The sequence below is a fragment of the Paroedura picta genome, chromosome 3, assembly GCF_049243985.1.
Source record: "Paroedura picta isolate Pp20150507F chromosome 3, Ppicta_v3.0, whole genome shotgun sequence".
Taxonomy (NCBI): domain Eukaryota; kingdom Metazoa; phylum Chordata; class Lepidosauria; order Squamata; family Gekkonidae; genus Paroedura; species Paroedura picta.
The window spans coordinates 38,641,890-38,666,779 of record NC_135371.1 but is presented as its reverse complement, the minus strand read 5'-3'; the positions used below and the strand labels follow the sequence as shown (position 1 = coordinate 38,666,779).

At 43.8% G+C, this 24,890-nt stretch overlaps 1 protein-coding gene and 1 long non-coding RNA gene across 2 annotated transcripts; one reads left to right on the top strand and one right to left on the bottom strand.

The window, feature by feature from the left end:
- Window positions 1-1,068: 1,068 nt before the first annotated feature.
- Window positions 1,069-4,091, bottom strand: LOC143831858 (uncharacterized). Its single transcript, XR_013228990.1, has 3 exons — window positions 3,975-4,091; window positions 3,304-3,403; window positions 1,069-1,303 (listed from the first exon to the last, which is right to left on the bottom strand). It is a non-coding gene; the product is annotated as an uncharacterized LOC143831858 (long non-coding RNA).
- Window positions 4,092-4,163: 72 nt separating this feature from the next.
- CFAP100 (cilia and flagella associated protein 100) lies at window positions 4,164-24,847 on the top strand. The gene is made up of 16 exons (XM_077325362.1): window positions 4,164-4,384; window positions 5,625-5,780; window positions 6,352-6,435; window positions 9,678-9,784; window positions 10,909-11,101; window positions 12,056-12,123; window positions 13,389-13,552; window positions 14,236-14,316; window positions 16,838-17,022; window positions 18,382-18,559; window positions 19,313-19,379; window positions 20,521-20,672; window positions 21,550-21,685; window positions 21,912-22,114; window positions 23,469-23,562; window positions 24,305-24,847. Exons 2-16 carry the CDS (start codon window positions 5,714-5,716, stop codon window positions 24,416-24,418), a joined length of 1,893 nt encoding a protein of 630 aa, XP_077181477.1. The 5' UTR covers window positions 4,164-4,384; window positions 5,625-5,713; the 3' UTR covers window positions 24,419-24,847.
- Window positions 24,848-24,890: the final 43 nt, after the last annotated feature.

Sequence of the window (24,890 nt, the reverse complement as noted above, 5' to 3'; positions counted from 1 at the left end):
TCAATTGACCTGATTGAGAGCCATCATGGTGTAGAGATTAAGAGCAGCGGCCTCTAATCTGGAGAACTAGATTTCCCACTCTTCCACATGCAGCAGCTGGGTGACCTTGGGCTAGTCATAATCCTGACAGAGCTGTTCTCACAGATCAGTCCTGTCAGAACTATCTCCACCTTACCTACCTCACAGGGCGCCTGCTGTGGGGAAAGGAAAGGTATTTGTAAGGACACCTTTGGGTAGTGGAAAGCAGGGCATAAAGCAATCAGCTCTTCTTCTTCATGAAAGAGGCATGAGTACCTAGACAGTTTCATGTGGAACAGAGTGAAATAAAATGGAGCACCCAGAATGCTCCGAGAACAAACAATTGCTTGAGATGATGTCCTCATTCAACATTAACGTTCTCTTTTCCAAAGCAGGACGAATGTTTACAGCAGACATGAACAGGAGTGTTCACACACATGTGTCCATGACATGTGCTTTGGCTTTGCTGTGTGTGCCCTTGTGCATTTGTTGACTGGGAGATGAAGACAAGAACTGAGCAACATTGGATCTGAAGTGATTTGGAGTGTTAGATCTGCACCTTTCTCACCATGGGAAGACCAGGCCTAAGGAGCCTTCCTTTAAAAAAGCTACTTAGGTAGAAGAAAGCTGAAGGAGGCCTTTACCTTTGCTCAGGGGGACTGCAGGATTCAAGAGAATGCATTTTTAAATGTAACATGAACAGGATAAAATGTCCTATGAAAATGAACAGCAGCCTCAGAGAACTGCAAGAAAACTTTTTTTTTGGTACTGGAAAGTGATTGAAAGGCTCCCTATGACAAAGTGACGTGCTCTTGGATGCATCTATTTACTTCTCCACAATGAACACCATGGGATTTGTGTGCGGTCTATGCAGATGTGTGGGTTTTTTTTTTTAACGTTTCACAATCAGCCCCTTTTCTTTTTGTGTTTGTTTCATTCAATAATTTCACAGGGTGCTGGCTACAGCATCCAAATAATCTGCAATTACAGGAAAAAGATGTCTGTGCGACTACTAAATAGTATAGTGGTTAAAAAAACTCACACACACAATTTGTGTCACTTATAGCAAAAAGAGTTTCTTCAGAAAGCACAAAACAAAACCATCTGGATTGCAGTTGGCACAGGAAAGAAACATGTTGTTTTGAGAAACAAAGTTGACAGACTCCTCAACACAAAGATGGAAGACGGAGCTGAGAGTCAACAACTAGAAGGGGAGATGGGGATGACATAGCTGTTTCCTTGCAACTTGGAACTCTCCCTCCTTACGATCTCCTGCAAGCATTTACTGGAAGGACAAAACAGTTTGAATTATGGGGTCAGTCATGGACACTCCTAGTGCAATGTCTTGATTACAGTTGCCTAGGCTCAACGGGACTCCTATTCGAATTTCTGCTCAGTCATGAACTTCCCTGATGTTCAGCCACTCTCTCAGTCTAACCTACCTCTCAGGGTTTTTGTGTCTGCTCTTTTGCTTCATCTTCACACAACTCCAAACTTCTTAGAGGTAAGATAAATATATGTGTATGTGACAAATTTCTAGATTATGGGCACAAAGGCTATTTTGGACAACATCTACCAGGAATTTCTCTTGCACCATTGTTACGAAGGTGTTGTCATAACTTTCAGTTCTTCCCACATTGAGCAACTGATGCTGAAGTTGGTGATGGATCTGTTTCCTGCTTTGAAGTGTAACATCATAAGAACTTGTTAATAGTTTTGTAGGAGCAGGTCAACCTTCCGTTTTCAGCCAGACATCTTAGGGAGCTCCCAACCAGGTCATGGCTTCCCCTGTTATTTGTCCTCCAGCATCTACAGGCAGACGTCCACGAACTTCCAAACACAGATGGCTATCATGTTAAAACATGGAATGCATGAAGGTGTGTCTTTTTTATTAGGAATCTACAGCTACATTGGGTGACTTGGAGTTGTTCTGTTATGAAATATAGAGAAACACCTCCCAAATTTCACTTTTATTGTTGGGCTGCCCAAATGTTCAGCTTCCCAGATTAAAGTGAAGGGCTTTGGATCATCACTGGGTAGAGCTGCTTGCAAGGTTTACTCCTCTGAAAACTCATTGGTGGCACTAGGAAGCAAGCCTAAGCCTGTCCAGTCTGAAGTAAATCCAATTTTATTCTATAGGACCTACTCCCCAGGAAAATGTCTTCAGGGTTGCAGACACTGGGTTGAGCAAGGAGAGTATGGTTTGCTTTGCTTCTGGATGCTCTGCGATTAACTGAATGTAAAAATGGTATCTTTATCATTCATGGCATTGTACCCTCACAGGCTCCACTGCACATCCCCCTAATCTCCAGGAGTTTCTCATTCTGTGTCTCTATTCAGTGTGTGTGTGTGTGGGGGGGGTGTTCATTGTGAATTAACTGAAGTTCAGCCATCTTGCATAGTAAAAGATCTCTGTGCTCCGACACCTCCAACTGTCTTGCGATGCTCAGCCCCAATGAAATCCACTTGACCTGAACCAGGGCCAGAGCCTTCTCTGTCCTGGCCCCAACTAGGTGGAATGAGCTCCCAGAGGAACTAAAACAGTTCTGCTCCTCCACCAGGCATTTGGTTGAGGTCAACCAGAACTAAACAACGTCTAGTGGGCCCCTGAACCTCCCCTCCCTTGAACCCGTAAGACAGATATGATCAACCATGGGCCTGTTAGAATGTTATTTCTGTTTGTTGTTATTATTACTATCTTTCATTCATTCTAATCACTGAGTTTGATGATTTTTCTGTTTAGTTCTATGTGAACTGCCCTGAGCCTTAGGGGAGGGCAGTATAGAAATGTAATAAATAAATAAATAAATAAATATCCTCACCTTCTGACTACAAGGACTCAGAGATCCCCATTTCTATTGTATCTGATGAAGGATGTTTTGACTCAACCTATTAGAATCAGAACTTAGTTGAGACCATTAACAGGTATTTTTAGAATATTTGAAATTGATTATTTTATGGGGAATGATTTGTGAATATATATAATATTTACATACAATGAGATATTTAATTTTATATATTAAAAATAGTGGAATATCTCCTATACTTCTGCACTTCCTTTGATAAAGCCAATTGTGAAACATCAGGAAGGGGAGTTATACTTTGGAGTTGTATTCTGTGCCCAGGTCTCTTCAATGGCTGAATGAAACATAACAAAGAAAGATACAGTTTTGTACAAGATTGTCTGTAATGTGAAACAAAACTTTTTTGCTTGCAATACATAACAATTGTGCGTATTAATTGCTATCTGGCCTTGAAAAACAATGGTCCCCTTATGTATATTACCTTTTTTTTTTGCCTGTTGTTTTCCCATCCTTTGTGATGTTTGCAGAATCTCCAGAGTCTCAGGCAGAGGTCTTCTGCATCACCTATTTCTGGCCAGATCCTTTAAACGGAGACATCATTGTGACTTGAACCCAGGACCTTCTACACATCAAACATTATTTATCTATCATATGGCATGTGTATAGTCTAGCTGGGAGATCCTAGGACTGTCTGGCAGACAAGCAAGAGATATTTGGAGGTGGTTTGCCATTGCCTGCCTCCATGTCATGACCCCAGTGTTCCTTGGAGGTCTCCCATCCAAATGCTAGCCAGAGTTGACCCTGCTTAGCTGATGAAATCTGACCATATTGGGCTAGCCTGAGGTCAGGGCTCTACTAATCAGATGCTCTACCACTGAGCCACAGTCCCTCCCTAACTGTGCATCCTTTCCAAGGACTGCATTGCAAATTAACTGAGATACATTCTAAAAGCTCAACCTGAAAGCTTACTCAGGTAGTCATTATTATTTACTAATTCCAGATGGATACGCATCTTCTGCAGCAAAATAAAACCAAAGTCCTGTGGCACTTTTAAAGATCCACAAAATGCATTCCATCACAGGTGTTTATGGGCACATCTAGACTAAGGCGGGCTCTGTACTTCTAATTAGTTATGATTATCTCGATGCTTGCCCTTCCTGATGCCTGACATGCAGCTTATGGGAACCACATTTGCACCGGAGTCCCTTTTGCCACCACAGTCGTCCTGAAGGATTCACGCAGGCCTTCGGCCCTCTATGACGCCACCGTCGCCGGGCAACAGGAAAGAATGGTTTCCCGGGCAACGTACACAAGGGTGAAGATTAGAACAATGGACGAGGCGGAACTCCCAGACGCCAGAGAGGGTCTCCCGTCGCGAAGCACCGCGCGCCTTCATCGACCAAAGAGGCTCTCAAGCGAGGAGTGCTGCTTGCAGCTCCATGAGGCACTTCACTGGGGGGGAGGGGGGGCGTGAGAAGACGGCGCTAATAATGGTCATGATTGGACTTTGTTTTCCTTCTCTGAAACGACCCGGTTTTTTCAGTCGGAAGAGATAATTCAGGGTGAGCAATACACTTCGCTTGATCTTATGCAGGGGTCTGAGAGGCGCCTGTTGTTTGAAAGCAAAAAAAATCTACCAAGCCAATATTGTAGTGGGAAAGAAAGCCTGTGATAATGGGTAAAAAATATAGCCGGATGGATTTATTCCGTGGAAGCGTTCTGGCCTCCTCGCCTCCATCCAGCCACAAATATTTATTTGGGGGGGGGGGGTTGTTGAGCAGCCAGCTGTCAGTGGGCAAAGTTTCCCTTCCAAAATATTTACATCTACGGTAATTCAGCTGCCTCTCAAATTCCCGTCATGGGGTTTATAAATATTTTCAGTGCTTTCTCAGCCCAATGACTGTTTCCCCCCCTCTTTGACAGATGATTTATATATTTGTGCTTTTTAGGACAACGTCCTCATTCAAAGTGTTGATATCTGATATGCTTTCTCCCCTGTGTGATCTTCCTCCACTCTCACAGCTTTCTTGGCATTTAAGTAATTACGGATTAGCTGAAAAATCCTGTGCTGTGATGTGCACAAGTGGGTTTTACTTCAGGAAGAAAAGTGTCCCATAAATTCTGGCTTTGCTTACAGTTTGAGCATTAGGAATCTCAGCAGAACTAATCACCTATCTGAAGGCTGAGATTTCTGTGGTTGTATGAGGAAGTATGCAGGCTTTTGGATCATACAACAATCATCACCCTGTTTGGAAGAATTGATACATTTTTAATTTAAATTAGACATTTTATAGTTAGGATTGCACTGCTCATTCATAAGCAAAAGAGAAGAACTGTTCCAACAAATGAGCCCAGGTGCTCAGACATCTTAAAAAACAGCAGCTCCTTCCTTCCTTCCTTCCTTCCTTCCTTCCTTCCTTCCTTCCTTCCTTCCTTCCTTCCTTCCTTCCTTCCTTCCTTCCTTCCTTCCTTCCTTCCATTTTTTCACAACAACCCTGTAAGTTGGACAGCTAAGAGATGGTGACCCAAGGAAACCCAGTGAGCTTCATGACAGAGTGAGGATCTGAACCCAGGTCTCTCCAGTCCAAAACTAATCACTAAACCCCTCTCTCACTTGCTAAGAATTAGCTACACTTCTATCTACTAAATACTTTAAAATCAAAACATGTTTAACGAGTGATAACCACTGTACAGTGTCTCTTTACATTAGGGAAACTTTTTCTATCAAATATCTAAGTAGCTAAGCAGAGATCCATCTGTCTGTCCACTCAAAATAAAGTCTGCTTTCTGCATATTCCCTAGGAAGTGAAACAGCAGATACTGAAAACTACAGAAGCCAACGACCTGTGTAAACCTAACGCTGTCTTTTGGTAGGCCAAAACACTATCACCATGTCTGCAGTCTCTTTTGGACCGTCAGCTATGACTCTAGATCCAAATACCTCGGAGCAAGCTTCCAGTAAGGCTTTTTCTTCCCTAACATTTGAATAATGTGTTTGGCATTTTTTTGTTATAGAATTCACACCTGAATATGGGGTCAACTTCTGGACAGATCTGTCTGGCATGTGGCATCTGCAGGAGGTTTGTTGAACAAATGTTGCAGTCAAGCAGCCAGATCTGCTGACACTGGATTTCCCAAACAGTCTGTTTCTGAATCCCCGCAGGAAATCCGTGCAAAACTGCAAGATGGCCTCATCCATATTGCCTAAAGTTCATCACAAATTTTGGCCAGTTTGTGGTGGTTTCTCATGAACAGAAAGCAGAGGTCTACCCCTGCTTTCTGCTCTTCATATAAAACAGCTGAGCAGCAGGAAGCTCTCTACCACTCAGCTATTTGGTAAAATGTCTCAGAGCCATTTAAACCACTGCTTTCTGCTCCTCCATGGGGAACAGAAAGCAAAGGTTCACACTTTAAATGGCTCAAAACCAATAGAATCCCTACCCTCCCTACCCCCCCCCCCCCACACACAGAGTTCGCAACTGTAGATATATGGATGACTAAGACCTGCATTTGATCTTTATTTGACCAGGGGGAAGGTCTTCATCTCGGCAAATAGTAGATGTGTTTACGATTCCTTCCGCGAAGTCTGGGTCTGTAATGGACACAAAATCAGGTAAGACACACTTTCTATATTTTTATGGTTCTCTCAGGTCCATTCCGCACATCTGCCTATGTTGTTGGATGTCCACGGCAGCCCGAACCGCTACAATTTGTACTGGAATTTTGACATTTCACACAGTGTAAATTGTAGCGCAATATTCATGCACCCGTAGCACTTTTTTTGTAAAGTACATGTTTCCGGTCTTGCAGGAATTGCAAACAGGGTGCTCTAAATTTGTGACACTTCTGCCTGCCTCAGCCCATCAAACTGAAGAGACAATCAAACAGATTGTCCTCGTGGCTCCAAAATGCCATTTCCCCTTAAATTTCGTTTTTTAAAAATCCGAAAAAACACGGGCAATGAATATGTGTTAATTCATTGCTTCTTTGCTTCACACAGAACTGTATTTCTTTGTAATCTTGCCCTCCCCCCAAAAATGGCTTTCTACACAAGGCTAAACCAGGGGGAAGATATTCATTGGAGATGGAAAAAAGCATGTTGAGGGGGTTTTCACAGTTCCTCCATCCACGCTAATTAATACATCCTGCTGGTGGACATGCATGTAATTGTTGACACGCGCCTCCAAGAAAAAAAATAACATACAATGCATGTTAGTACAGGCAGGGCAATATTTGGGCACACGGTAAGCAAGGGACTCTGTGACATTATGATGCTCACTTTGAAAGTTTAAAACCTTGTCGAATGAAAAGCGTGCTCATTTGTTCGTTGCTTTATACGGTTTGTAGAGGAAAAACGGCTTTCCCGTCTCCTGGAAGCTTGGGGGTGGGAGCAAAGGAGGGACCTTCTTCCTAACGCTATTTTGAGAACACACGTGTCTTTTGCTGATGTGTTACAGGTTGTTCTCAGGAGTCAAGTGCTTTTTTTTAGGGGGAATCCATTTTTACGCTTCCCCCCCCAAAGTGCTATAAAAAAGAGAATGTTGCAGGAGTGTTGCTGGAGTGCTGCGGTTTGTGTATGATGTCATGCAGAATGTTAAAAATGTAGGGCCTTTTCACATGGGGATCTTTGTTGCAAATTGGTCACTGAAGGAAAAATCGCCATTTAAAATAGTGGAATTCGTCGTTATGCATACCTGGCTTTGTAGTGGAATCAGTTGCGTTTTTTAGCGTTTCCCACAGGCTTCCGGTCTCGGCAGAAATCGCTAGAAAGGAAGCGCTATTGCCAAGCTCGTCCCGCCCCTGGCCGTCAAGCAGCCAATGGGCAGCCGTTAGCATGCTCCCAAACAGCCCCTTTCCCTTTAAGAAAGCTTTAAAAAAAAAAAAAAAAACAGACCCATTGCAACGAATCTGTGTAGATTCGTTGCAACGGAGAGACCCATACAGCTGCCTGGTGTGTTTGAGCTGTCGTTTGATCGTTGCCACGCTCCCCCCGAGTGAAAAAAAAAATCCCCCCCCCTCTCACGGGCCCGATTTTCGGCTGAATTAATGTGTAAAAATTAATGGGAAAATACATCAGCAAACGGGCTTTTCTGTGGTTTGTGCTTAGTGACTAAAGGTGAAGGACTGAAGCCAGGGAAGCCTCTAAACAGAAAGAGGCTCGCTGGTGCGTTTATCCCCGCTCGCTCGGAGAAAAAAAAATGGCGATCGCTTCGCCGGAAGTTTGGAGGACAGGCTCAGGAGGAGGGACTTTGAAGAAACCGCAACAATGTTAACGCACAGGTCTTTTTCGCTAGTGTTGCAGATTGGTTGCAGGACTGTATCGCTTTCCGGAGGGTGAATCCACTTTTTGGGATTCCCCTGAAAGCGCTACAACGAAGCGCTTTTTGCGGGTCGGTTTCAGGAGTGTTGCAGATTGTCTACGACATCGTGCGTTATTCCAAATTAGTAGCGTTTTCAATTAGTAACCATTGTGCTATTTTGAAGCCGTGCGAAATGGCCCTCAGTATTTACAAAGTGTTACAATTCAGCTACATTTAAGTTGTGCAGAATGGACCACAGTCTCTTCCACAGATGCAACTTGCACCTAGTCTTTAATCCATTTCCCTGGTAGCTTCACGAGGAGCTATCTCAGGCACAGGAATCGTCTGGGGAGAGAAAATGGCCCTGGGACACACCCAACCAATTGGCCCTTGCAGTTCTACATGCCTGTTCTGCAGGGCTTCTCCACACAGCAGTCCCAGAAAAAGACATCATTGCTTCCTCCTTCACACTGTCAGCAGTAGAGGAGACTGTGGGTGAACTGATGCTGATAGCTGTTGCTATTTGAGCCAAGTGGCCTTGGAGGCATTGGTAGAGACGATGGGCCTTGGCTGTGTCTATGCTTGGCCAACAGTAGCCCTCTAAGTCAGCAGTCCACCAGGACATTTTCCTGTAAGTCTAATGTCCTGCCTGCCTCTGTCCAGGGTATTAATGCAACAGGGGGAGAAACAGCCCAGTTCTGTGGTTCAGATTCTATGCTATTTGAAATGGTTTGCTGTATATATATTCCTTGTCTTCACTCTGTCTTGGCCGTATAGCCCAGGGGTAGTCAACCTGTGGTCCTCCAGATGTCCATGCCAATTCGCTGGTGGTGGCTCATGGGAATTGTAGTCCATGGATATCTGGAGGACCACAGGTTGACTACCCCTGCTATAGCCTATAGTCAATTTAGCCATACAGAACTGCCGTTGACCTGGTCATCATCTGATTACTCCAAAGTAGCAAATCCCCTCCCCTTACATTATTCTGAAACAAACCTGCCCAAACAAGTGTATACCCAATTGGTCTACCTAAGTCAGTATTCTCTAATCTGTCTCATAAAAGTTCTCCAGGGCCTTCTCAGTTGAGGTCTCTCACATCACCTGATCTTTTTAAACTGGAGTGAACCTGAGACCTTCTGCATGCAAAGCAAGTGTTTCACCATTGCTTCATCACTTGATACTTTTGTAAGCAGTTGTAGTCTTAAAAACTACTTATTAAAACTCTCCTGCATGATTAACTGAGCTTGTATTTTCAGTCAGTCAAAAGGTTTTTAATGGATGGGGGAACTAACTCCCTAATCAACTGGCAGTGCAATCCTATGAAGAGTCATTCCAGTCTGAAATGAAGGTGTTCAAACTGGAGTGATGTCATCTATAATTAAAGCAGGATCTTTCAGGTGCTGGTAGGACATGGGTCTACTCTGACAAATAAGGGCATGTGAACTGAGACCAGAACATAGTCCGTTGTTGTAACTGTTCCTGTATCTTTGCAGTGGTTTTTTGTTTGGCTTTTTCTATAACGATATCCTGCTAATTACACTGTGTTGTTTTGCAGAAACACCAAGTGGTATAGAAATGGCGTTGGATAAAAACCCTTTCAAAATCCCTTCGGACGTAGATATCTTCTTATTGAGAGACAAACAGAAGGAAAAGGCGAGATTGGTATGAACAAATCATCATAAGAGACTTGCAAAAACAAAACAAACCCAAGGATGACAAGTCATTGGGATGACTGTGGGTTGGATCCCAAATCTGATTTACACATTTAAGTTCTAAAACTATTCCCTGGTGTCTGTGGGAAAACGATGGTATCCCAACTAATCTGCAATGTCTTTATTACTATGGTCATAGACCAGCACAAATCTTAACAAAATTCCACTCCACCACAATAAGTAAAAAAAATCCTTAAAGATTAACCCCATGCATAATTCAGTGGGAGGTACATATTCCAGGGGAGTCCATCTTGAATTAGACACTAGATATAAATAATAATAATTGTTAATTCTTTAATATCTGGATGTAAGATTTAAGCCACCTCTGTCTGGCAGATTTTGCAAGCAGCCACTCAGAACTTCACAGTATATGCTGATGCCAGTCTGTAAGTAACATAACAACATACCATAGTTTCGATTCCCCCTGATCCAAGGCCTGTCTGCCTTGGGAACCTTTTTATATCGCCTCTCCAAATCACTGCAGGAAGTGCTTGGCATCTAGCAAGAGAAAAAGCCTTCCTATGACTGGAAATCTCCAGTTTGGAGAGATAAGCAGCCGGGGAAGTGACATAACTTGAGTTTTCTGTGGACAGGAAAGCTGGTGTCCTCTCTAAATCTGCTTGCCTCTGAGTGTCCTTCACCCTTTGCAGTAGAGCTTGTTTTGCCTGCTTGTACCCCATGGGGAAGGCACTGGCAAACCACCCTGTATTGAGTCTGCCATGAGAACGCTAGAGGGCGTCACCCCAAGGGTCAGACATGACCCAGTGCTTGCACAAGGGATACCTTTACCTTTACCCCATTTCCAAGACTGTGCAGGGGAAAAGCCCAGGCAAGCCAACTTGGTCCTTTAGCCACATATATTAATAGCTGTCTCAGAGGACCAAGGGAGTTAAGCCTTGAGGATAGAGCTTTAGCAAGAGGTTAATGGAGGCTAGACACAACCTGGCCTCAATTTGAACCATGCCTGCCCCCAAATGTTGCTACTGGCTTTGTTCAAAAGTCACAAGAGACTTTGATCAAGACCCTCCAATGAGGTTGTATACATTTTGGCCTTTCCCACTGCATTGCCTCTAGGAACGAGAGAGAAGGAAAATGCTGAAAGTGCATGAGAAAATGACCTGCTCCACTATGATGGGTGCAAAACAATCTGGGTTCAAGAGACAAATCCAGAAGGAAGAGGAAGCCGAAGACAGAGAGTTCGCTGCAGAAGCTGAACGTCTGAAAGCCCTTCGGGAAAGCATCTCCTGGAAGATAGCTGTCACTAAAGGTAGAGATCTTTTTGCAAATCCCCAAATCAAGTCCCACAAAGAGGGACCAAAATTCAGGAGCTGAATACAGCCCTTGTGGGGAATAAGCTAATAGCTGCTGCGGGGGCGGGGGGTGGATTTTATTTGGCAAATAGTATGGGAGTAGAAAGGTTTAACAGGTTTAGCAATCCCAATCCACCATCATCTGCAAAAGGAGCTGATTTTAAATAAAATTGGAGATGTTGAGAGGGTTGGTGTTGCTGCTGACCTCTGATTTCTTGCCTGCTTTGGGGGCAAGACTGTCTCCCAGTATGCTAATGAATGCCAATACTCCTGGAAAGCAGCCCCTCCCATGGACCTGGCCACCCTTCATGCCTCCCAAGTCACACGTGAAAATTTTGGTCCTAAAAATAGCTCTCCAGACAAGTCAAGTGTCTTTATGTAGATACTTATGATAGCGTACCCATGATGGACACATCTCCAGCATGTATTCAGTTTGTACCTCGTTCCTGATGGCTGCCAGACTAGTGTATAACATGAGGTTCAGTTCTGATTGTGGGCTTCCTAGAGGCAGCTACTGGGCCACTGTGTGAACCGAATGCTGGATTAGATGGGCCTTTGGTCTAATCTAGCCTGGCTCTTTGTAAGATTTGTTTGTGGCGAATGGTATAAAATGAATCTTGCCATTGGCTGTCAGAAACCACTGAGAGTGGGGAAGAAGGAGCAGCCTAAAAGTCTGAATGGCCCCATAAGTTCCAAATGCCCTCCAGGATTTCACAGAAGGGCCTCTGTTAAGCATCTTACTCAGGTAGCCAGTTGAGTCCTAATTGCAGTTTCCTTTCATTATCTCAGTGAATCAAGGATGATTTATAAAAGCCCGTTGAACAAAATGCCTCTCCGCTTCTTATCACTGCTTTTTCTTGGTGATCCGTTCTGCTTCGTGCTTATAAAACTTTGCCTCTCTCTTAACCTAGACCAGGTGGTAGAAAGAGAAACCATGTACGACTACATCAACCAGAAACGGCAAATGTTCCTGCTGCAGGTATTTCACTTCCCTTTCAGGTGGCTTACCCTGGTGTTTGAGCTTCTTGGTTTTAAGAGAAATGGGTTGATTCCCGTGGCCAGTTTCAGTTAACAGTGGTACTGACAGTCTCATACCAGAGGATGCATCCTTGAGCTAGAGCAGCCTTTTTCGACCTTTTGGCCATGGAGGTACTGCAGAAATATTTGTCAGGCTTTGAGGTACCAGAAAGTGATGTAAGCTGGCCACCGCCACCCCCCACCCCCCCGGAAGTGAAAGAAGCCTCAGGTAGCAAAGGTTTAAATGGATGGATCCCCTCCCCTCCCCACCCCCTCCAGGCATATAATTGGCCACTTTGGGAGGGGGTGGGTCCACCTGCCCAAATAAGGGTAGAACTGTGTTTTTTTTTAATATTAAATTTTTTCTTTCACAAGGGGGGAGGGCTTTCCCCAGCCTCCATTTTGAAAGCACCACACTGTGGTACCATTGAGGGGCCTTTGCAGTGCTGTATGGTACCTCAGTACAATGGCTGGGAAAGTGCCACTGTTTGCAAGAGAGACCTGCAGAATACAACCCAGTGTGGCCTGTCCACTGATTCCAAAAGGCCAGTGAGATTATTATGGTGGATTGAAGTTTGGTATTGGACATGTTCCAGACCCAGAGTCCTGTTCAGCCATTACAGTCACTGAGTGACTGGGGAAAGTCACTTTGTTATGAGGAGGCATGAGGGAAACATCAAGCCCAGGTACCTAGAAGTGACATACAAAAGCTGGCAAATGACTCAACTAGCTGATCACCTGCATGGATATTTTGCCAAAGAAGGAGTATTTTTATGTGTGGCTCCCTGTTTGCATTCTGAGAGGCCTGTACATCATCATTTTCCTGAATATTTGAACCCTGCCTGTTAGTAACACACTGCCTTCAAGATTCTCAGACTGGTGTATGTATTTGCCCCCTTTCTATTTTATCATCACAGCAGTTCCATGAGGCAGACCAAGCTGATTGGCCAAGGTCGCCCACGTATCTTCATGGCTGAGCAGGGAAAGGAACTTTAGCAGGGAAAGGAACACATTTGAATGGAATGCTGAAGACTTGTAGGGATTTGTTCTGGTGTTGTCATACATGTCCTGTACAACTCTGAGCAAAAGAAATTGCAATATTCTTGCTTTCCATTTCTCTTCCTCCAAACATTAGAAGAGTTGTTTGATGTTTAGGATTCTCCATTTTGATTGCAAACCAAGATGGTTGTGTTAGTCAACAGACTTGTCCCCCGTCTTGAATTTCAGTATGCTGTAACTGTAAAGAAAGATGAAATTCAAAAGTTAGAGAAGCTGGCCGTGGAAGAGGAAGCCAAGTTGGAAAAGGCTGAAGAAGACCTAGAGAAGGATGCTGCCATATTTGACGAGTTCCTGAAGGAGAATGACAGAAATTCTGCACAAGCCCTGAAAATGTAACACTTCCAGTTGGCCACTGGACTTTGGCATTAGTGGAAATGTCGACTGGTGGGAAACAACAAACAAATCTATCTTGCCTTCTGATTCCTTAAGGGGTTTTGTTTACACAGCCCATGTTTATATATATATATATCCATTTTATGACTGTCGAGGAGATGGGATCAGGGAAGGGATCAGAAATGTGTGGGCCATAAAGATTGCTCATTATTATGGGAATAAGCAGGTTAGGGTAAGAGTATGCAACTGGCCCAAGGTCACAAACAAGCTTCCATGGCAGGGTGAGGACTCAGCCTTAGGTCTCCCAGATGCTAGACCATAACACCACACTGGTTCTGTGTCCCACCTATTGTCTACCAGTACCCAGTTTCAGTCCTTGACATCTTCTGTGAAAGGATATTGAGTAGTAAATGTTGGACAAAACCTTTCTCTGCCTTCAACCCTGGAGAGGCAGTGGGCTGAGTGTAAGTCAGTTTCACACATCCCTATATCCGAAAGCTGGGCAACAGGTGTGAAACAGCTTCAAGAACTAGATCACATTTGCCCTAGTATCTTTGTGGAAAGATCTCACTGAGAACCATGCCTCAGTCCCATAGCTCCTTCTCTCCCATGTCTGTACAACTGACATGCTCAATACTATTGCAGTAATTTTAGTTACCCATTCTTATGCTTTCTTCTGCAGTGCTGAGAAAGAAACAAAAGCCAAGTTGGAGAAAATACTTGAGATCCGAGAACTGACAGCCCAAATGATGAATATCCAAAGGTAGCAATTGCTTGGAAAATATTGCAGCTGGAGATAACGTTCATAACTTTAATGGTATTTAGTTTTATCCCTGCTTGTGTAAGGTAAAGGTATCCCCTGTGCAAGCACCGAGTCATGTCTGACCCTTGGGGTGACACCGTCTAGCGTTTTCATGGCAGACTCAATACGGGGTGGTTTGCCAGTGCCTTCCCCAGTCATTACCGTTTACCCCCCAGAAAGCTGGGTACTCATTTTACCGACCTCGGAAGGATGGAAGGCTGAGTCAACATTGAGCCGGCTGCTGGGATTGAACTCCCAGCCTCATGGGCAAAGCTTTCAGACGGCTGCCTTACCACTCTGCGCCACAAGAGGCTCTTCTCCCTGCTTGTGTACCCATGAGTATTTATTTATTTATTTATTTATTTTTGCATTTTTAGACCACCACTCCCAGAAACGCCAGCTCATGGTGGATTGCATGAATGTAAAATCCCATAAAACAATAAGATCCCAATAAAACCCAAGATGGCAGTAAAAGTACAACAGCAGGATGAAACTATTCATCTACATAGTGCATGATTCATTCATGTTTTTAGGATCCCACAGCAGAACTATAATGTTCTGCACATGAACTTTTCCTGGGTGGATTGCTGGGACTACATCACAAAAAAATTAACAGTTGCACCAGTCACAGAAGATAAAAAAAATAGGGCCAGGGCCGATGGTGCAAAACCAGGTACAAATATTTTATCACTCAGTTAAATTTAAAAAAAAAATTCTGGCCAGAATACAGTAAAGTTCTCCCAGTGATTCTCCTGATGAAACCTCTTGGTGAAACATGTAGGAAATTTTGGCAAAGTTAACTAATAAAATATTGTACCTGATTGCACCATTGACTGTGGCTGTATTTTTAATCTCCCAGGACTACAGCACATCAGTGTGCTGTATTGACTCCCTGTGATTCTCCTGGATTTGATTGTTACCTCTAAAGCTCCTAATGGGTTAATTGGACAAGAGGGGGCCTCCAATGGAATGTCTTGTGCTGGCCTGTGGTACCTTTTAATGGTTTTCCATCTGTATCATATCTGCAGAGGCATGGGAAGAAAAATAAAAGAGCTGGCAACCGGATTTCCAGCCATTATATAGAAATATCCCACATAATGGCTGTAGCGACAGCTGGCGAGTCTGGGCATCACCTGCTGCATTGCCTCCACTGCTGCCTCCTCCACCCATCTGTGTTCTCCTGAGGCCGAGGCTGGGCTTGGAGGGAAGGCAACGGTGGCGCGGTGAACGGGGCTGGGCTCGGGGGCTCGCAAGCCACTGCCACGTGCTCTTCCAGGCTGCCCCCGCTCTCCTGAGGGTGGGGGCAGCCTTGGAGGACAAGCAGTGGCAGCGGTTGGCAAAGCCCAGAGCCCAGCACCCTTTGCTGCTACTGCTTGTCCTCCGAGGCCACCACACTCTCCTGAGGGCGTGGGCAGTTTTGGAGGGCAGGCAGCAGCAGCACGGCAAACAGGGCTAGGCTTTGAGCCTTGTCAGCTGCCACTTGTTCTTCAAGGTTGCCCACACTCTCCTGAAGGCAGGAGTGGCCTTGGAGGACAAGCGGTGGCAGCGCGGCGAACTGGGCTCGGTTCTGAGTCTTGCCAGCTGCAGCTGCTGCCGCCGCTTGTTCTACAAGGCCGTCCGCTCTATCCATTTACTGGCGCAGTCCCTGGGGGTGGGCTATGGTCGTCATGTCCGTAGTTGCATCTGTTTGAGGGACTGCACCAGTAGATGTTTCCACATCAATTATATGGCTGATGTTTACCTGGAAGACTCCCTGACAACTCCAAGCCTCAATAGCATTGCAACGGTGGTCAAAATGCCTAGTGAGTGTTTGGGACCAAAGGAGGTGTCCTTTGTGGGGTCAAAACAGATACCAGCCCATGTTTAAATAATGGGCTCTCCATTAGAATCAGGACCGTGGTGTGATGAGGGGGCTGCATTTTTCCTCTGTAGAGTTTTTCTCCACTGGAGATGTCCCTTTGAGTTCCTGTTCAGCCAACTGGGGAAAACAGACTGTGGTGTCTTCAGAAGGCAGGAACACCCATTCCAGGGAAAGGAAGGATTCCAGGGGAAAGAGCTGAGTATTCTGCACTGTTGTGCTGATTCAAGAGCAGGCCTCAAGGGCTGACCTTTTGGAGTGTTTCAAAGAAACATACTGGACTTCCATTTAATGAGCTGGCAGAACTGGACCACAGCATTGCACTCCTTTGCTCTTTTGGCAGGGGCAAAACCAGAGAAGAGTGGTGCATTTCAGAAGCTGGCAGTTTGTCTGCACTGGGAGCACACTGGGACCTCACACTGTTGGGCTTGATAGTTGGGTGGGTCATCATACAAAATGTCCAGTGCGCTTCCAGTGCAGACAAACTGCCAGCTTCTGAAATGCACCACCCCTTTCTCTGGCTTTGCCCCTGCCAAAAGACCCAAATACAAAATTTAAACATTGACTGTGTTTATCATTAGTGGTCTCTGTGTCATGTATTTATCCAGTCCATTTACCTCCTAGTGAAATCGCTAGATTTGAAGACACTTTACAAGAATACATGATGTTCAAGGACTTCCTGTTCCAGCTGTCCCCAAAAGAGTGGCAAGACAGCTATGAAAGAAAGCGGCAGAAGGAAAAAATACTGAAAGTTATTCCGGATCCCAAAGAGGAAAAAGGCCTCCAGTCAGTACCCAGCATAAGCCGTGGTAAGAGGTCCAGCAAAAGACAGCCTACCCTATGGAACCCAGGAGTTGGTATTTAAAGCGATGCTGCCTCTAAACCTGAATGTCCCATTCAGCTCTCATGTGAGGGAGTGGTTAGAGATGTGAAGCATTCGGGGGGGGGGGGGAGAACGGGACACTTGGAGATAGGGACACTGTTTTTGTGCTTCCCCACCCCCCCTTGGGACTTTTTCATTTTTCAATGGAAACAAATAAAGAATTTGCAGGAACACAGGGGGGGAAAACCTGGATGAAATATTTTTTTCCCTTTTAGGATGAATAAAATGTTTCTTTAGGCAAAGTATATTACACTGAATGTGTACTGCGTGAAAAAGTCTGATGAGCTGTTTTTCTTTTTCCAACTGAACTATTGGGGAATTTGAAGGGGCCATGAAAAAATGACTCTCTTTTTACTATAGAGGTTTCCTGTACAATTTCAAGAATTGTGTTTTGTCTTAAAAGTAAATAATTTTATCAACAGGTAATGTGCTATAATGTATTAAATGATAATACATTATTAAAGAAGTCAGTGTTAAAAAGTTTAGCTTAATAACCAAGCAGCCGTACCTATTGTGACTCTATGAGGGTGTTTCCATCCAAATAAGACACTATCTTTTAACTACAGAATTTGATTTCTGACTTCAACATTTTTTTCCCTGCCTCTTGGCAAAATCTGAAGCTACATCTCAGATGCTGGCATATTATCAAGGATTAGGTAAACTTGAAAATTTCCTTATAGGAAATGAAGGTATTTGTACTCTTAAATTATATGAGTATGCCAAAAAGTGCAATGTCCTGACTAAATTATAAGTAATGTATTTTATGTTATTCAATCCATATTATTCAATCAATAAAAGAAGTTTAGGTTAGATAGACAAGTATTACATACATTTGAACACCCCCCCCCCCGAATCCACTTTTTCCCCAGAAAAAATGTTTTTTTCTCCATGGCTCCAACATTTCTAAACATTTATAGCTCTAACAGTTGATAACTTTATCAATCTGTGAATTTGTTGAAGCCCTTTTAAAGCTATTCCCACATCTCCGTATGTTGTCTAAGCCAGCAAACATTTTGCTATGTGAATTAGGTGTTGTGTGAAGAAATGCTGTTCTTTGTTTTAAACAGTTTAGGTGACCACCCCAAATTCTAGTGTTTTGCAAGAGGAAGGAAAAAAATAAACCCTATTTTCCCCACTCCATGCAAAACGCAGTAAACATCCCTCACATTCACTCTCTTCACTTTGGTTATCTTTTTTTCTGAATTAAAAAATCCCATGTATGTGTGTGTGTTTATATATATATAATTTATTTATTTATTTATCAAAAATTCTTTTTTGTGTCCAGGACGGGATCACCAAAGCAAAATCAAACAAAGAGCCCTACGTTCCAGTTTGGACATGAATCCACCACCAGACCAAAGCTGTTCTAGGAGTCCAAGTGTAACTATACCAAGAAAAGACTCGGTCAGACTAAGCCGGGCATTTTCTCGGCAAAACTTAAAATCCCAGCATAGCAGAAAAGTGTAAGTGTCAGGAGTGGGGGAGTCTGTCACTTTTACATAACCGTCTGTCAGACAAAGATTGACCTTATCTCAGCTTGTAAATGAAGGGCCACACTTTACCTTTCTCAGCTTTGAACAAATGAAATCAATCAAAGGGGGCAATCTGTAGCATGGCCACTGCAAACTAGCAGAGTGCCTTACCATGCATATGACTCCTGTGGAAGCCTTATCTACTAGGGTTACCAGCCTCTAGGTGGTAGCTGGAGATCTCCTGGGTTTAGAACTCATCTCACCTGGAGAATATCGATGCTTTGGGAGATGCACTGTATGGCATTGAAGACCCTCTCCTCCCCAAACCCTCAACTCCTCCGGCTCCACCGCCAATATCTCGAGGTATTTCTCAACCTGGAGCTAGCAGCCCTACTTAGTAGGAAGATGAAAGAGACAGAGAGAGAGCTGGCTTATGGTGACCCTGCAGGGTTTTCTAGCCCAGAGGTATTTTACCATTGCCTGACTCTCAGTAGCAACCCCTGGCACGTCTTGATAATCTCCCATCCAAATACCGACCAAGGCCAACCCCACTTAACTTCTAAGATCTAATGGGATGAAATTAGCCTGGGCTACTGTGTACAACCATGTACTAGCAGAGAATGCTGTTTGCCTCCAGCAAATCACTGGGCAACAAATAAAACAAAATAATGACCACATTGTCCAGTGCATAAATTATAAGCCATTGTTTTGTGTTAGAATTTAACCCGAGACTAATCTCTACAGGAGTACTCAAAATACTTCAGCAGAAGAAAAGGAAAATGTATCCCTGTCGGATGAGGAAGATGATGAGGTCAGTAACCTTGAATCAAATGTCTTCTGAATATTACTTTGGATTTGATACTGTCGCTTGAGCATCTCCATTTAATGAGGCTTGTGCAGAAGTGACTTGGGACCAGTGTTATTGATTCGGCACTCCAAGCAAGTCTAAACTAGTTAACTACATTTTTCTGTCCTTTCTGTACACATATTTTAGCTGGGATTAATTTTCTCCATAAGGGTACTGTGCAAGTCTCCCAAGGATTTACAGAGTAGGAAATGCTGATGTCTAGGAGATAATATGCTTGGTGAAACAGAACTGTTTGTACCTTTTAAAAATTAGGAATGAGCCAATATGTCCAATTTCATTTCTTATGTTTTTGTCAACTGTTTCCATTCTCTGCTTCCTGCAGTTGTTTTTGTAGATTCTTTGGAATTGTGCAATTTGTTGGAATTGTATGGCTCTTATACACAACTTGTATGTATGTCCAAGAGAGAATGCACAACAATCATATCAAAGATACTGCAGGTCTTTATGATAATAGCTCAGCTCTGTTATTTGCACCTTTCCACTGAATGTGATCTTGGAGCAACGGGTACTGACTGATCCAGGGGTGGAAGCCTGCTTTTTACCATCCAGTTCATACACGGAACTCTGTAAGACGGAGAATCCCTGCTATTGACAATAACATCCGTGTTCTGACTTTGCTACTCTTTTTGTGAAGTTTTTCCCAGGTTAAATGAAATCTTTTGAGACTATGCACAGTGTAAACACAAGACTGTTTCATCATAGAAACTGCACTTGATTCTATGTAACATTTGTCAGAGAATACAATACAACAGATGGGTTCATTGCATCAGCACTATTCTGCCTCATGTGTTTTTGGTGGTTGTTTTTGTGTGTTGTGTGTGTGAAGTATGTATGTTTGCTGGGCAGGGAGCAATTATGAGCAGTTGACCACGCTTCTAGTGCTAAGCAAGTATTGTGGCTGCAACCAGAGAAGTGAGTGTCTCTATGGCAGGCCAGTTTTCTGTCCAATTTTTCCCACTCCCTTGCCAGTTCAGTGCTCTGTCAGCCATCCACAAGCATAAGAACCCATCTTTCCTGCCCTGCATGTTCTCTGCTGAGGATAAGCAGAAAAATAACTCTTAGGTGTTGATATATTCTTTTGCAGCAACCTGAGATATATTTTACTGATCCACACCAGTTGTTACATCTTTTCACTGAGCTTGAGGAACAGAATTTGTCTCTAATTCAGAATTCACAAGAGACAGAGGAAACTCTAGATGAACTTCGGCATACTTTGGCTACCACTCGCAATAAAATGTAAGTGATTAACACTGCAGTGCTAAAGAGACCTACACACTTCTAAGCCCACTGACTTCGATGGACTTAAAACGCGGTCACTCTGCTAAGAACTATACAGTAAAGGATGCTGAATCACAACTTCTAAATATTATGGATTGCCAAAACAAACAGCCCCCATTGCTAGCACTACCGTGCATGGGAAGGAAGAATATTTTTAGTTCAATATGTAATGTAATTTATGGAGAGCCAGCATGGTATAGTGGTTAAGAGCAGTGGCTTCTAATCTGGCGAGCCAGGTTTGATTTCCTTCTCCTCCATACGCAGCCAAGTGGGTGCCCTTGGGCTTGTCACAACCTTGATAGAAGGTTGACAGAACCTTGTTCTGACCAAACAGTCCTGTCAGAGCCTCTCTTAGCCTCATCTACCTCACAGGGTGTCTGTTGTGGGGGAAGGAAAGGGAAGGAGATTGTAAGCCTCTTTGATACTACTCTGGGCAATTGTAAGCCTCTTTGAGACTTCCTCCTCTGGAGTATAAAAACCAACTATTATTATCATCATCAATAGAGAGGTTATGGTGCTGTTATTGTAAGAGTATTCCATTGTCATATTGATCATAGCAAACTGAAAAAATATTTGAACTTTTTTTTAACGTGTCACTGTGATGAGATCCATATAGCATTTTCACCTTGTGAACGGTCCGTCTTGCATTAGGCTTGCGATCTTGCACATGTTCTCCAAGTATACATGATCCTGTATGTCTTTGTCACAAAAAACTAAAGTAAGGGACCACCTGGATGAACTTGCATGTGAAACCTGACAGTGATAGCATAACATTCCTACATGGCGAGAAAAGCCTTCCCAACCCTTTTAAAAATTCCGATTTCTTGTTGAATAGGGACAAGGAGATTGAGCAGCTAAAGCAACTTGCGATCACGCTGCAAGCCAACATTGTTAAAGAGGAAGAGACAGCGGCAGACCTAGAACTCAAAGCACGAGTCTTTTCCTTTGGAGAATACAAAGCAGAGGTTCAGGTGCGCAAGTTGAAGCCATCATTGAAGAGGAAACACTGGCCAGGATAAGGCACCTGTGTGGCTTCCAGATAAATGTCTAGCAATTGCCACTAACACCAGTGTCACACTTTCCCAGGAAGTATCTTCTACATTTTGCAAAAATGGCTGTGAATACCAGCTAGATGCAAACATGAATTTCGGGACTTTTTGTCAGGGCTTGGGGATTAATGCTGTTTGTTGCCTACAGGACAAAATGCTGGTGAGCTTGCATCGAAAGGTGCTGGAAGTCTATCGACGCTGTATCGGAGAAAATGAGGCAAACCTTGGAACCCTACAGATGCTGACGGTTATAGAGCACCAACTGGATGACTTGCTAGAGTGTCTCGAAAGAATACCTCCAGCAAGAATAGAACAAGCTGAGAAAGCCAAAGAAAAAGAACGAAGGATCAGGTAAGACAGAAATCTTGTTCAGAATACCTGATGCTTTCCAGTTAAGAGTTGACACATCTTGTAAGTGTTGAAATGCCACCATTCCAACAGTATAGAGAAGGTTCCATGGTGGATTACTGCCTGCACAAAGGCCAATGCACAAAAGGCTGAAAGTTGTGAAGTTTCAATCCTGGTGGATGACCTGCATCAAAAAATGCATAAGGGAAGCGCAACTCTGTTAATTCTCCTGGACTTCTCAGCAGCTTTTGATACCATCAATCATGGTATCCTTTCTGGACTGTCTTTTTGAAATCTAGAAGGGACCATTTTGTGGTAGTTATGGTCCTGTCTCACATGCAGATATCAAAGTATAGTTCTGGGGGACTGCTTGGCTCATCCTCCGGCCCGTAGGGACCCTCAAGGCTCCATCTTGCCACCCCCATGCTTTTTAACATCTACAGCAGCCTTTTCCAACCTTCTGACCATGGAGGAGCCCGGGAAGTTATGTCAGCAGGCCACATCTTCCTGCCATGCTCCTGGAAGTGACATCACTACTCAGGTTAACAGGCAGGCTCAAGGAGGAAAGGGTGGGGAGAGACAGGTGGTTTAAGATGGGAATGGGCATGCAGACTCCACCACCACCACCACCCCGGAGCAGAAACCACAAGAGAACTTAATTATGCTTAGGAGGGGGGAGGGGAGCAATGGAAGTGGCCAATTCTCTAAATTGTAGCTGAGCCCACTAAGGTAGGAGGGAAAGGCCATAGATCCCTTGCAGTTTTCTCGTGGATCCCCAGGTTGGGAATCCCTGATCTACACACTGCAACTGATTTGTGCTCAGTTGCCACCAACATGTGGATGATGCTAAGTTCTATCTAGCACTTTCAGTGTGTCCCAAGAAGAGAGAAATTTGAGAACTGAGCAGTTGGAAGCAGTTTTGGGATGGATGAGGACTAGCAACCTGAAACTTAATCTCAACAAAATACGATGAAATAGGCAGCTGGTGGGGTGGTTTGATCCAGACACTGGGATGTCTCCTGCTCTGGAGAGGATTGTACCTTTCCTAAACGAGCAGAGCCATAGCTTACAGGTCCTGCTGGACCTCAGCCTCTTTTGGATAAACAGGTGACGGCAGGATCCAGGGACACATTTCACCAACATTCCCTTCCTAGGCAAAAATAATTCTTGTCACTGTGGTGCATGCCCTAGTAACATCTACCTGAAAGTACTACAATGTATTGCATTCACAGGGACTCTCTGGCTTCCCTCTTAGCGATCCCCTACAGGTACAAGAGGCCTCTCTGAACCCTTGCCATTGAACTCATAGATCTAGTTGACACACCTGTCTCTAAATGTACTGCTTGCATTTTGACAGGATGAGAGAAGAAAAGATCAGACAGCAGAGACAGCTGCAGGAGGAGAGGCTGCAACGAGCACTGGCAAGAGCACAAGCTGAAGTTAAGAGAAAGGTAAACCCAGTAACCGTTGGTGTTGCGCACGGGATTGCAGAACTTTTACTTAGTTTAAGTGAACAGCGGCTAGACAGAGAGAGAAAGGTTTGATTCCATGTATCGTTTAAATGTGTAAGATGTCTGTGCTTTGGGTTGTCACAACATGAGAATATTTTCCCACGAATAACATAAAAATCATGGAACGGTCTTATAAAAGAACAGCAGGAATGGTGGACGGAAGAGACAGTTCTACACAGGTGTGATCCGCAAATAATCAAGTGTGTGGCTGTGGTGAGCCAAAGTGGGCAGCTTTTGCAGCTGCTCGCAAATCTTTTCCGTTACAGCGGCCAAGGGCATATGCTGAGCAACTTCCCGTTTTGGTGAAGCAGCAGCAGCAGCATGTTAGGGTCATCCTCTCTTCCCTGCTATAGCAGCTCGCTCTTTGGAAAGCCCAAAAGTGACAGACATCTTACTACTCCAGTGAGCCTTCCCCTCAGCTTCAGGATCTTGCTTTCACCATCAGTGGCTCGTCCTGCAGTCAAAGAGCCAGTTAATTTAGAAGGAGGCTCCTGAGGCAAGGGACTCCTGCAGTTGCTGTCTCGACTTTCATAGCTATACTTCTGCATCCATTTCAAAAGATCAGCTTCTTTAAAAGAATAGTAGCTTCCAGTTTTTAAAAAATGGTTTCAGCTACCAGCATTTGCATATTACGCATCAAATATTATCAGATCTTGGGCCTACTTGTCCTGTGTCTTTTCAGACTGGCAGAAGATTGGTGTTCCGCTCTGAACCCCCAGCCTTCAAGGAGAAGGAAGATGAGGATCTAGGACTGATTGACAAGGAAAAGGAAGAACTGCTGTACTACTTTAGTTAGTGACTTGACAGACGACTCTGACGTTTTGCAGTGAGCAATGTAGCATGTAGGGATAGCATGGGCTGCTTAGGAGATCTGGGTTTGGGTTTTTTAGTCACTTACATTAAATCAATTTTTCAAGGTAACAAAATCTAATTTTCCTTTTGTTAGTCACCCAACTTATCCAACTCAAAACCAGAAGAGTCCCCATTTCAGCACTGCTTTAAGCTTCAACTTAAGCCCCTTTTCATAAACAAAATAATAAAAACAATATTAGGAAGTTCACAAGAAAAAACTTAGCTCCAAATCAGATGGTTTAGATCCAGCACTGAATTCTACAAGTGTTAAAACAAAAAGTGAGAAAGTATTTAGGGATTTAAGCACTTCATCAGAACTTTAAACTTCAAAACTTCCAAGTGTTTAAGAACTTCTTTTGTTGCCGTAAACATACTGCATAGAAATACAACATCAACAAAAACTCTGCTAAAATGGA